This window comes from Opisthocomus hoazin, chromosome 22, assembly GCF_030867145.1.
Source record: "Opisthocomus hoazin isolate bOpiHoa1 chromosome 22, bOpiHoa1.hap1, whole genome shotgun sequence".
NCBI lineage: Eukaryota > Metazoa > Chordata > Aves > Opisthocomiformes > Opisthocomidae > Opisthocomus > Opisthocomus hoazin.
The window spans coordinates 11,544,513-11,558,693 of record NC_134435.1 but is presented as its reverse complement, the minus strand read 5'-3'; the positions used below and the strand labels follow the sequence as shown (position 1 = coordinate 11,558,693).

The 14,181-nt window shown below is 42.6% G+C and overlaps 1 protein-coding gene across 1 annotated transcript in view; it reads left to right on the top strand.

Annotated features, from left to right (window-relative positions):
* ERGIC1 (endoplasmic reticulum-golgi intermediate compartment 1) overlaps positions 1 to 14,181 on the top strand; it is a 58,705-nt gene that overhangs the window by 20,540 nt on the left and 23,984 nt on the right. The window contains exons 2-3 of the mRNA XM_075441685.1: positions 1,853 to 1,914; positions 8,713 to 8,785. Coding sequence (XP_075297800.1) covers positions 1,853 to 1,914; positions 8,713 to 8,785 — 135 coding nt within the window. The remainder of the gene's footprint in view (positions 1 to 1,852; positions 1,915 to 8,712; positions 8,786 to 14,181) is intronic.

Below are 14,181 nucleotides of genomic sequence, written 5' to 3'. Positions count from 1 at the left end.
CAGTCTCTGAGAGGAGAGAACCCTGCAATGACATCAACTTTCCACCGAGTTATTTAAAAAACTAGATTTTTTTTTTAATCCAGTGATGGGTCATCATTTTAATACTAGTAAATATTTCTCATTGTAAGAATAAACTTCCTTTTATAGTATCCACATGCTGCTGTTTTCACTGAATCCAGCATAGAGCTAGTTCCTATTTCTAATTGTTCACTCACACTCAGCAGTTCTTGTGTGTTCATGTGCGCTCGTTCTTTCTCTCTTTTTCTTTCTCTCTCAGCTTTTTTAGCCTTGTTGATCTATTATTGTGACTTCGGCGAGACGACGCCAGCTTTCAGTGTTTAATGGGCTGTGAGCAGGAGCGATCAGCTTCTTCCTCTGCCTGTGAGACCATGAGGTCATCAGCTACTTCGGGTGGTTTTACCCTCCGCTGCTGCTTTGGTGTGTGTGGAAAGAATGTAAACAGCACTTTCCAGATGTTCTCAGAGCAGCTGGAGAGCCATAAATGGACTGTTTGGCTCAGGAATATTACTAATCTTTTTAGGAGATGGCAGTGAATAGAGTTATAAAAACATAAAGCTCCATGTATGTCCTGTGCAGCATTCTGTCAAATGTATCACAGTGGGTGGTTGGAATGGGTAAGTGATTATCTAGCGTGTTCAGGACTTGAGCTGGGCAGGTGACCTGTCTTTATACCTGCTCTCTTGCCCTCTCTTACCTTCCTTCCTCCAGCTTCAACTCCTGAACGAAACACAGCAGCAGTGTCCTTCTAATCTTACTGCAAGGCAAATGCTGTTTTGTTCTCCCAAAGCGTCTCCAAGTTGTGAGTGATCTCAACAGATGAAGAGTAAAAAAAAGAAAGATGATCTATTTTTTAATTTCTCAGTATAATATTTGGTGTAGTAGGAACTACTGAATAAACATGGGGGTGTTTCAACTTGGTGCAATATAGAATAGGAATTTGGAAGCTGATGTCTCTAATGCCTCTCCAGGACTGGAAAAAGCATCAAATCTCACCCACTTGTGGTATATCCAAAAAAAGTCTATTTTGGGGGAGAACCAGTCACTTCCTTCTTTAGGGTGTGTGTGTGTTTTTAATGCATTAATTAATTTTTATTGAGTGGTGGAAAAACTGATGTCAGAGCTGCATTGCGGCTGGACGTGCAGGAACACAAGGTTGTAGGAAATAATACAGCTAACGTTATAAGGGCAGTGAAAGTTTTACCGTGGAGAGTTTAAAATAGCAAAGCTGAGCCATATGGATATTAAAAGATATGACTGAATCAAAGCAACAGTCTAATATTAAACTAGATTTTGCTGGGGGAGTATAAACTTCTTAGGATAATTTCTCTTGTGTATCCAGTGTCCAAGGGTAGGTTTCTTGTCTCAACACCTTGATTTCTGACTTTGGTATTGTCAGTTCCTGACTATTGCAGGATACAAACTACAAGGAGCAGTTTGGTTGTGTCTCACTGTTTTTTTTTTTTTGCCAGGCCTCTTTATTCAGGAGTCTGTAGAGTATCCTTTTCCTTTTATGGTGGTCTGTAAACTTGTCCAGCAGGACTTCTTCCCTGACACCTCTCTCAGCTCAGGTTGCACAGATCCATGACAGCAAGGCGGAGGGAGGTGGAGAGCTTTGGAAATCGGAGCCAAGAAGGAGCGCAGTTACATAATTCTACAAAAGAAAAGCGATTTTTTGTTTTGTTTTGTTTCTCCTTCTCACATCCTTCTGTGAACTGAAAAAATGTTGTTGGAAAGCTGGATGGAAAAACTTCAGCATCATTCGTCCCTGTGGGGACATGAAATGTGTTGAAATGTTCCACCTGTTTAATGCCTGTTGCTTTTCCTCTTTCAGGTTTGACATCTACAGGAAGGTGCCAAAAGACCTTACACAGCCAACCTACACAGGGGCTATTAGTAAGTAACACTGCTTTTTGATGTCCTTGCATACCCCTGGTCTAAAATTAAAGATCGTTTGGCTTCTCTGTCTCTGGGGAGTTTTTTTTTAAAGGGATATTAAACACTGGAAAGGTTATCCTTTGTTGCTGAGACAGCTTATTTTGCCCAGTCTGTCAGGTCATACTGAACGGCGGAGTAGTTTGCATGGATTCAGAATCTCAGCAACAAGAAGTAGTAAAGATATTGTCATGGAAGGGAGCTCCTAAAATCTAGCACTGAAATACCCACTGTGCTAGCTGTGGAAGTAGCTAGAGAGCTTTTTGCTAGTGTCTTCCCATGAACAGAAGCTGTGAGTCTGCTCCAAACACTGCGGGGGGGGGATGACTAAAGATTTTTTTGCCACTCTCTGGTAGGCATCACCTCAGTTGCATTCACAGTTAGTGTACCCAGGCGCCTGCTTGATGAAGAGACTTGAGGAACCAAACTGCTGCAAACAGGGAATCCAGTTTCTGGATCAATAAGGAGCAGTGTGGGCGGCAATACCCGGTGGCCAGTGGTGGAGATGATTTGGGAAACACATATTTTCCTCACAGCATACTCCGGGGATTTATCTGATGTTGTAGGCGGTACTAATGAGCAGAGATCTTATTTTGTTGTTATTTGTCATGCTTTTAAAGAAGAAAAATTGCTTGGTCAGAAACCACCGATAGTAGTCCACTCTCACTCCTGGGTATCAATACATAGCTTTGGCTGATGTAAATCTCTTGCCTTGGGCCCCTTTTCCTTCCTTCCTCCTCCTCCAGGGAGGCTGTAGGCTGAGTAATGCAATTTCACACAATTATATGCGGTGAGCGCACTGTGCGGAGTGGTAAACATTGATCAGGTTGATCCTGCCAGGCCTGTAATTAGACGCCTAATGTAGCTTTGCTGTTCCATTGAACAGCGAGTTCCTTTGATCATGTAGCTGTGCTCCGTTCATCCTTTCTTGTAGCTGGGTCAGTAGCCTTGTATGTCATTGCTGACGTGAGTGATGTCATATCCCTTGGTGACAGCAGGCATGAAATAGAACTGAGTCAGTAGCAGTGAATCAATGGACACAAAGGAAAGCCCTTTGTGAGCTAAAGAAACTCCTCGGTCCTTATTGTGAGGATGTTGGAAGACTGCAACAGAGTCGTGTTGGAGTCTCCATCCTTGGAGATGCTCAAAACAACTAGACCCAGCCCTGAGCAACCTGCTTTAGCTGACCCTGCTTTGAGTAGGGGAGTTGGATGGGGTGATCTCCAGAGGTCCCTGCCAGTCTGAGCTACTCTGTGCTTCTGTGAAGATAGCACACGACTCTATTTACTTTCAGAGAGTCCTTGTCCTCCGCGTTCTCCTGACCGCTGAATTACTTGTATGTCGACTCCCTTGTAGGTTTGCTGAAACTGTGAACAAAGGGCTTGAATAAAACTGTTTGCTAATTTAGAGGCCTATGAGATTTAGTGTTTTGAAAGAACACTTTGAACTTGTTAGTGATCCTGCCTTCTCTTCTGTTTTGGAAACTAAGAGTTCCCACACTATAACTGGGCTCCCTTTGAGAATTTGTCTTGTTATGAATCACCTGCAGAAGTTTTAGAAACAAAAAAAACCATCAAAGGACATCCAGTGTTAGGCTTTCTGATCTGCAGTAAACAGCTCAAGTGATAAGTCTGTTGTGGGAAGGCTCGGAGGCTATGACTCTTACTTAAAATTATTAGATGACTTATTTCTCTCTATTGTTATTTGCAGCTTCTCAGGCTTTGATTTTCTTCTCTAACTGGTTCTCCTCCTTTTTGTCAGTGTGTTTTTAGACAGGCTGATAGAAGCTTTTGAACCACACAGCCAACAACCTGGTGGCTTTGCATGTGAGGATCTTGTGTGTAGCTTTCTTAATGGGCTTTCTGTCTGACCAAGCCTGTGACTTGTAATTTGAAAGCCAGTAATCTTGCATGTTGTAGGAGGCTGTGAATGAGACCAGCCCATTGCCATGCCAGTTTGAAGCCTGGGAAGGTTGCATGATTTTGGGATAAATGCTTTAGGGAAGTCAGCTTGTAATAACATTAGGGGCTTGGGGGTAGGGAAGGTTCTGCCTCATAAAAAAAGTCTTTTACAGTCTAGTAAATGTGTGAAACAACTATGGCTGCTACTGGATTTTGGCTTTCTTTAAGTATTCCAAGGTTTACAGAGCAGATATAAAATAGCCCTTGTAACTGACGGTTAATTTAGGCCCTTCCCACATGTTTTCTGATGAAGCTTCAGTTCAGTATCACTTCTGGTGCTGAAGGCTTTCTGGAATAGAAGTGGATTTACTGCAGGATTCCTACAGTTGTTTTAGATTATAAAAAGGCATTTGTCTGACAAGTTTGAGGTTTATTAGGGAAGAAGGAATAGATCAAGTTACGGAAGAAAAGAGATGGAAGGTACCAGCTCTGCTTCTGACCACCAGGGCTAAAGTGGCCAGCTCCTCAAGGAAAGAAGCAGCTTGGGAAGATTAAGGGTGTTTTGGTGGAGAAGAGCAGGTGATCTCAAACACAGACAAGTTCAGAAGCCAACTGGTGGATTATTGAGTCTTTCTGTTATGTGTGGCTTTGTAATTTCAAAAGTTGCAGTGAACATAGACTACCAGATATTTCAAATCTGTAGCAACTCTTCTGGCTATCAAAAATCAGTAGGAATGAAGGAGCCAAGAACAGTCCACTGCAGTTTAGTGGAGTGCAGTTTGTCTAGAACAACATACTCAGTGCTGTGGACTTCTTTGAAAAGTGTGCAACAGTTACTCATTCCTTTTTCTCAATAAAAATATCTTCTTTCAGGCAGCATTGCAATCCTTGTGCCGCTCAGCCAGTCATGCGGTTGTTGTCCCTCTTCCTCCAGATGCTTGTGCCAGTCTCCGCAGGCCTTCCCACCCTAGTGTAGCGTGTCTGTGAGGCCAACACGCGGCCATTCTGACAGACCTGACTAACGTGGTGACAGCTTGGCCATGTTTGGGTATGTAGGCAGCAGCAGCACATGTCCTTGCTGACTGACAGTTGGCATCTGGCTGGAGAGGAGCAGTCTGGCTTCTTGGGAGAGGGGCCTGCAACTCAGACAGCTGCTGTAGCAATCCTGCTATTTAACAGTCGGTGTGGATGCATAGTTTGCATGCACATGTTGTATGCACACATGGTAATGTTATCCAGAAATACTCTGTGCTGTTTGGAGGCTGGAATTTTAAATACACATCAGGAAATATCAAAGTTATGATTCACAGGCCATCTGTAACAAGACCTGTTCCTTGCACTTCACAGCAGTTTGCTCCATTGAACAATAAATTCTATTAATTTTATGCCTTAATATAGACATGGATCCACATTCGCTGTCTGTATGATGCATTAAACGCTTTGCATTTCTTTCATTTCTTGTGGGGTGGGGAGGAAGAGTCAGGAATGTGCGTAGATGGGGTATGTATCAGAAGGGATATGTACAAAAAGATGAGGTTATCAAAGCTAGTGTAGGGAAAAAAAACGGTTGGAAGAATTCCCATCCTTTTGGGACTGCCGATTAGCCAACAGCAGCATGTTCCAGTCTGGCTAACACCAGCATCTTTTGATATATTGATCATGTTATCATATTAGAGTTTTAAGAAACCTGTCTTAGATGGTCCTTTGAACTCTGTGGGAACATCACAGCACACCTGCAGTTAAGCTAAGCTTTATGTATTAGTTGTTTTATTTTGTCAGATCCTAGCCTTTAATCTACTTTCCCAAATATATACTGGTGTCAAATGTGGGTGGAACTGCACATTTGCGCAGGAACTGTAGATTTGCATGGAAGGAAGGCCTTCACTATGAAATACGTAGCTGAAGCACTGTGTGTGTAAATTTGTATACTGGGACCATCCTGTATGCCTGCAGCTCCATACTAAGGCCAGGAGCTGTGTCAGAAAAAACATTGGCTTAAGAGACAGCTTAGTGCATAAGACTTTCACTTAAGTCTCATGCCAGAGACACCCCCCTGCCCTGAAAATGTGTGTGTGCAAGAAGAGTTTAACACAAGGGCAGCCATGCAAGCTAGGTCAGTGCAAACGTCCGTGTAGCCTAGTATCGTCTGGCCAGGAGCGGTCAGCAGCAGATGCCTGAGAAAGACCATGAGGACAGGTTAAACACAGCAGCAGGCTTTGGTCCGTTGGCAGTTCCAAACTTCTTGAGCTAGAGGCGATTCCTTTGTGTTCAGTAGCCCTCAGTGGATTTCTTCTTCGGAGCCTGTCTGGTTCCTTTTTGAAATCTTAGACTTTTTTTTTTTTTTTTTTCAACATCCCTAACATCCATAGTCAAGAATTTTCAGAAGTTAGTTAGGTGTTGTGTAAAGGAAAATCGCCTCTTGTTTTTAACCTTCCCCTTCCCTCCCATTCCTGTACTGGAAGAGACAGTGAGTGGTTGTTCCCCATTCATCTCCTTCAGGCTGCTCTTGTTTTTATGTGCTGCTCTCATGTCCACCCTCAGTAGTCTCTTTTACAGGTTGAAAACTGACTACGCAATTTGAAGACTGACAAAAGCATTAAGGACCTTTGAAAATCCCTGCCAGGTGTTTCGGGGCATTCTTGCAGGATTTTTTAGATATAGGTTAGTGGAATTTTACTGTACTGTATTTGGTAAGTATTGTCACGAGCCTTCACTGCAGGAGCTGAATTGGAAGATGAACTTGAGGGAGCAAATACTTTGTATACTGGAAAAGGAGAAGATAATTTGGTGATGTAAATGGCAGAGCAGAACTTTAAAAAATTGGCTCTGGAAGAGAATTTACAGTTGGTAATACCAGGCTTGCACAGAAGTGCTGGAGAGCAGAGATGTCTAGCTGATGCTGTGGAAAGCCTTTGCAGGATGATAACAAGCAGAGAGGAATATAGGAAGCAGTTAAAGCAGAAAGGGTTGTCTCTGTGTTAAACACTCTCCCCTGCCCTGCATACTGCCAAAGATCAGGGATCTTCTGTCTCTGCCGTTCAGTGGTTAACAGTAAGAAACACTGGATCAACTAGTCTTGTGCCTAGGTTGCTTTTTTTACGCTCTTACATAGGTATATATGTTCTCATAAGAATTCGCTGCTGTGCTTGAAGTAGACCTTTCTCCTCCCCCATGCTGCATGGTGCACCGTGCCGCTGGCTTAGCTGGGTTACAGCAGTGGTGTTCTTCTTTGTCTTGACAGCCAAGACTTGGAAGCAACTGTGTGACTGTCTGAGGTTTCTGTTTAGAAATGAGTATCTCCTCTTGTCCCATTTTCCTAGTGGTCTTTGACTTTGTTTTTCCTTTTTCTCTCTTTCTTCATCCTAGCTAATGGATTTTTTGGCCTCTCTTTTAATCCCTTGCACTTTTCAGATGGTCAGTAAATTAATCCACCCTTGGAATTACTCTGATGAGGAAGGGGAAGCAACGCGTTTCTCTTTCCTCAGAACTACAAACTGACTAATCTGAAGAATGAGACACAAGGCTTTAGGTCACTGAAGGGTCTGTCGGTATTTGCCTTAAGTACCTCCTCTTTCCTTCCCTTGCCTCTCACATTCTCTACCAGGGGAGTTTGGACAGGCGCAATTGTATGATAAGATTATGGTAAGATTGGTCCCCAGCCAGTGTTGCTTGAGCTTCCTGAAGGAATGGGTATTCAGGCTGTATAGGTCATGGGGAATAAAGTTGAGGAACAGGGGTTTTCTTAGGTATTTCTCAATCCTAATTAGTGGCTATGGTAAAGTGGTCATTTCCAAAGAGTGCTTGGTCATTGTAACTCTGCGAGGCTTGAGGGGTGAGCCAGACTGTACTCCTGTTGTCACAGCTCAGGAATAGCGTGCCATTTCCTGGCTTACTCTTTCGTATGGTGATTCATGGTGATCTTGGGTATTTTATTTAATACAAATACACATTGCAGCCCTGTCTTCTTGAGTTGGCACATCCTTGTCTACTCCAGTCATCCCTGCTCAATAAGATTTACATCTGTCCTTCCTTCCAGCCCCTCCTGTGTGGGTCAGTGACTCTGTCACTGCTGCGTGTCACTACAATGTTTTGAATAGCTTCTGATGAAGAGTAACCAGTAATATGTCAGTTACTTTGGGTTCCCTCCTGTTAACTGTAGCTTGGCATTCTTAGAAAGGACGTGGGACTTGTTCTCTAGATACTTCACAATTCCTTCACTGGGAATTTTCCTGCTCTGAAGAGTCAATATATTGGCGAATGGAGAATTTAGAGAAGTAGCAGGCATTGGCTAGACTAGTCCATTATCACCATGTCTCTGCTGTACCAGCTCTATATTTAGTCAGTAGTGCGGGCTATGAGATGACTTACACATAGCCTTAGAACTTGACAAAGAACCAAAATGTCTCCTAATCCACAAAACACTGCATCACTGATTGTATGCTTTTTAAGCAAGGAGATGCCAATTCTTTCTCCTTTCTGGAGGTTTTAGTAGTAATAAAATTACGTTTGGAGCAAGGTCTCCAAAGAAGTCATATTGTCAAGCAGAGTTTCAAGAGGGAGGGAGAGCTGGCTGGCCAACATTTTGTGCTGAAGATGGAGAACGGAGGAGTCAGGGGGAGATGGAAATCATGTTGGAAAAGGTGACCCAAGAATTGAGATACCCAGCAGGATGTATACTTCATGCCACTCAGTCACTGTTGTGATGGCCTCGTCTGGGTCATTGTCTCCAAAGAGTGCTAACACTCATGTGTGTCTGGGTGGCATATCCATGGGGGAAATAATATGCCTGTGTGAAAACAGTTTATGTCTTTTTTAGAGGTTTGAAACTAACCTTTTTTTCTCCTGGCCTCTTTTTCAGTTTCTGTCTGCTGCTGTCTCTTCATACTGTTTCTCTTCCTGTCTGAGCTCACCGGATTCATAGCTACTGAAATGTAAGTAAAAACCACGTTTGCCTTTGAATGTATGTGTGTATATGATTCTTTACAGCTTTACTCTGTTATCTTGAAAAAAGTGCCTATAATTTCACTAGGTCAGTTAGTTGTCCAATGGTTTTTTGGATTCCTTTTGGTTGAGTGTCAATTCTCAGTCATTTGTTCAGCTTCTTCATTTAGTAAAGTACGCTAGGTAAATCTGGTTCTAAAATACTTTTGTTAGAGAAAACTGTTCCAGGCCTGCTTGATCCTTTATTAGCTGCATACTGGATTTCTGTGTTGAGCAGAGTGAGTATTTTTCATGTGACCACAGATCACACTGAAAGCTTCTGACCCTTTTCAGTTCTTTGATGATCAGCTGTAAGGTAGTGTGAATACTAAGAAGATCAGTGCCAGTCAGTTGCAGTTTCCGTCTTCCTCCTTAGGCTGTTGATTTCTTGTCCTCATCTGAGATTTGTTTCCCCTTTCCTCTTGAATAGGTGCTTTCCTCTCGACTTGTTTGATTCAAAGTGATTCTCAAAAACTAGTGTACACTGATTTTTCATCAGTGATACTGTATGTTTAAACATGTGGTGCCTACTGGTTGAATCCACACAGCCTGCGCTCTGAGGCTGTGGGGTCCCATTGCAGATGTGATGGGATCTCTGACAAAACGTTGTCTTCTCCCCTCGCTTCCCTGTAGATAAAATGGGTGTCACATTCTGCCAGTCTTCAGTAGATGTTTTGGGAGATGCTTTCTGGAAAAATGAATTTCATAAAAGGCGAATGATTATTAGTTTAATGTTAACAATAGCTTTCTTTTTTAATGTCAGAGCTGAATTTCTGATACATGCAGATAGCTTTACTCATGCATGAGTTTTATCTTCTTTCTTTTTGCCTGTTGAGACTTATTTGGGAGCTTAGTTGACAGCTTTTGTGCCTGAAGATAAGTTGTCGCATGTAACCTCTTTGGGACCTTGCTTTGAGCAAAATGGAAATAATTTCCACTTTGAAAAATTACTCTTGGAACAAATATTTTAGTTAATCAGATGTATTTTTTTTTCATGTTCTCATGCGCTTCCTGCCTTGAAGTAAACTTTTCTTAGTAAACTTTTCTTAGTAACTGTTAACACAGGTACCTTTGTTTTGGGTTCTAGGAAACATTCTCCATCATCCTGCTGATGTGGCGGTGAGCTCACTAGACTGTGATGCACAGTTCCTGGATAGTTAGGAAGGGTGGAACTTCTGTCAGACTTACGTGATGGTCCAGATAGCAACAGATGTCACTGCTGAGCAAAAAAGCCCTGAAACGCGTTGGGCTCGTGCGGTGTTTAGACTGACCGTGCTTTACGTGGCTTCTTACAGCCATGTGGCTTTTTCATTGTTTTTGTGCAGCTTTGACTTGGGTCAAGAGTATAATTTCAAGAACAATTTTAACCTTGAGTAATGTTTAACCTTAAGACAGTAGTGTAATCTAGCTCTAGCTAATTTTTTATGCCCATTGCACGTTTACTTCAGAGATGGTGTCTTAGGTTTCTTACTCACTGTTTCTTTGAATTCAGTTCCATGCATTTGCTGGTAAAAATGCTGGGGTCACCTTATCAACCCACTTCTCTCAGGAGCTGAGTTTTCTTGGGTTTCTTGTTTTGAAAAGTAGAGAAAAGCTAGACAGATTGCTTCAAGTAAAATAGTACTTTTTCTTGCTCTCCTCTTAGATCTCATTCTCTCATCTGGTTTTCTATTTCCTTTTAGTTAATGCTTTACCAGAGGAATGAGTAATATTTACCTAATTTTGATCCAATTAGTTGAGTGCATGTGCCTTTATGTTGTGGTAGTTTCCTGACTAGAGATTTCTTTTAGAACAGCAAATTGTATGTATCTCTGAGGCCCCTTCATGCTTTTTTCTTAACAGGATGATACATTTTCCTCAGCAGTATTAGAGATGCTGTAAGTTCCTGCTTATCTGACAAGTTTCTCATTAAAACCTCAGAGAGATGCTAAACTGCCTTTCCCAGCAGGAGCTGCTTGGGGAGGAGGTGTTTGTAAGCAATAAAGCAGTAAAATTTTAGAGAGGATGTCGTGGAACAGACTGAGACAAATCAGTGAAGGAAACTGATTCGTCATGGACCATCCAACACAATAGCTAGCAGAATATGAAAACCTCCTTCTGATGAGTTATAGGTCATCAAAATCTCTCTTGCTGGGAACAGATCACCCACAGCATTTGTGAATAGGCTCCCCCTCTAACAGCGGAAACTCTTCAGAAGTCACATAACAAAGTGCTTCCAAGTTCAGCAACTTCTGAAGTAGAAGTAAACTTTTCTTTTTCCATTTCTTACTAACTGCTTTCTTTTCTGGGAAACCTAGTACCTTAAAGATGTTGCTAACCTCTTGTGCTTCCCTTTCAAGTGTGAATTACTGGTAGTGTGTTGCAAGGCAGTGTAGTCCCGCTGTTTGGAACAGGGGTGCAGAAATGTAGAGCTCGGTGTGGTCTGGAACAAACTGTGAGAACTCTGTGCCACCATTTAAACTGGGTGGTAGCAAATAACAGGAGATATCTCACAAAGATATTTTGAGCCTTGTTTGCCCCTGAATCAAATACCTTTGAAGACATGGAAGATTCCTTATGTGCAAACTGTTCAATTCCCATCAGCTTTTATTGCAAGCTTCAAGTTTCTTTTGTATTAAGAATCTCCTACAACAGATATCTCTCCCAGCTTGAAGTTTCCTGCTGTCAGCCAGGATCTGAATGATTAACTAGAGTGTGTACTTAGATGGGGTGAGCTTTCCTGCTTTGCCAGTGCCAGCTGTACTATGAGACTGCATCAGTCTCTCTCTTCTTGCGTAATATTTCTCTTAAAGCAGTGATGTGCTTGACAAAAGCTGGATTGCGGGGGATAGCTGCACATTTTTGATGGCAAGGAGAAATCGAGAGCCCTTAGGCTGGTGTCTTACATCAGAGACGTGCCAGGTTCGCCGATGTGGATTCATACTTACCTCATAGCTGTATTATGCCGAGTAATTGTGCATGGTGTGTGTGCATTGGTAGCCTGCTTCAGGGCAAGTCGACAGCAACCTCAACAGCAGTGCTACCCTCAAGATTAACTGTCTTAACTCTCACCAATGGGAGGTTTCTTTGGTACCTGCATCTAAAGTGAGAGGTTGGTGTGTTTAGTTGAATTCGTGCTGTAACATGAGAAAATAAGGTCTGTTCTGCACCACGCTAACCCTAATGCTTGCTCACTTCTGCCCACTGTTGGACTTTCTTCTACATTCATATGACTGTGGCAACTTAAATTCCTGGTATTACTAGAAATCTGTTTGGTCACTCTTGCCCAACTTCAAAGCTGTTTTTCCTTGATGGGCCCATTGTTCTAACATTTATACTCAATTGCTGAAGACTTGTCTGGGTGGCAGAAGGCCAAGAAATTACACCCTCTTCTTGAGGATAACAGTCATAGCACTAAAACCAAACAGATTACCTATGTAGGGAAGGCAGCGTGCATCACAGTAGCTATGTCATAACTCATGGGCATTTCTAATGAGCGCTACAATTGCGTCTGTGCACGGCAGCTTACTGCAGTTAGGAAGCCGAGCGAAGACACTGCACATCACAGCGGACATGGAGGAAGTTCATGTGGCGTAGGTAACGCACTATAAATGCACATCCTATTTTGCTGCTGACTAGCTTCCTGTGTAGACGAGCCCTGAGTAGGGTAGAAAACTCCTAGTTTCTCATCTTCTAGATTTATTGTGTGACCCTAGCAGGCAGTCTTCTGAGCAGCCACAAAGGAAATCAAAGCTTGGTTCTTAGGTGGGGCTATATCCTTTCCAGGAAAAGCACAGTGAAGGGCTGGTGAGGGAAGAGCTTTTTCTTTCTTTGCTCAGCCATAACCCAACATTGCAGTTAAGGGGAGGGTGAGTTTAACTCTGGAAATCAAGGATCATCTTGACTGTTTTTTGGTTTGGCTTTTTTGGTTGTTTTTGTTGTTGTTGTCTATCCAGACTGAGAGTGACTGAAGAGTTACTCCAAGAGAAGAACTTAGATCCATCTCCTCAAGTCTTTAAAAGACAGATAAAGAAAAGGAGGTCTGTGCTCCACATTTGAATCTCTGCAAAATTAATAGTATCGGACACGGTTGTCCCACTGAGAAATGACTCAAACGGTTGAAGAAGTGAAGTTAAAGTGTTAAATGTGTGTGGTATTTCCTGGTCAGGATAGGTAGTATGTTGAGAGTAGATTGAGGGCTAGAAATTGCTTGGCATACTTTTAACGGCCTTCCTCATTCATCTTGCTGTTATGTTGCAAATCAAGAATGTAGAAATCACCTATCTCTTTTCTAATTAACTCAGATCAGTGCTAGAAGTTAATAGCTGGCAAGATAATCCTACAATTTTATCACTGTAATTAGGTCATGAATTACGTTCTGTAGGATCAAGAAGAGTTTTCCAAGTATTCCATCATTAAGCAGGAAAGATGTAATTAACTAATCTAGTCTGCCTTGCATTGGCAGCCAGGGGAAGGGGTAGGAGGGTATGAATGTGGTACTTGTTGTATGAATGGAGCACTCAACAATAATTCATCTATCACAGCACACTGCAGAAAGCCACAGACCATTCCTGGCAGTGTTTTCTTTTTCTTTTTTTTTTTCCCATGAAGTAACTGGCACTGAACAGGCTGAAGTGACAAGTTTGTCACTTGGAAGGCTGTGTCCCTCTGTAAGACGATTAATTACTTATCAAAATATCTGTAGTAAAAATGCTGCCTTTGCATAAAAGCGTAAGTCATCAGCAATGTCCAAATCATTTGTTCATTTAAGGTGACCAGATCATTCACTGGGGACAACTGCTTGCTGTGATCTTTATGAAAAATACCTTGGCCAGTCAATGAATATCACACAGCCCAGCTCCCATGCTGGTGCCACATCACATGCAGCACAATTTGACTGTTCGTGCAGGCTGTCAGGTACCCTGAATGTGGGAGGAAGCAAAATGTGAGGAACTTCTGAGACCAGCATTGCCTGTTCACTTGGGATTCGTTTGCTAGCCCAAGACCAATCCTGCAGTGAAGCAGAATTGTTATCATACCTACCTTCAGAGTTTTTTGTCACTTAGCTCTCCAAAGTATGTGGAATGTGTCTTGTGGCTCTTGGCCCGTGAAAATTTCTCGTAACAACCTGCAGTGTCAAGCTGCACCCGCTGTAAGCAGCAGAGTGTGATCCTGGTGCAACAAGAGTTCCTTCTGCTGGACACCGTGACCTCGGAGCATAAGCCATCTGCACTGGGAGCACAGTGCTACAACTCATATGTTCTGACACTAAGCTGGGAGGTGCAATGCCAGCTCCACCAGCTCATCCAGTTGAGGCAGATGAAATGCTGGAGCAAGCTAGACCAGCATAGGGAATACAGCCTAGTAG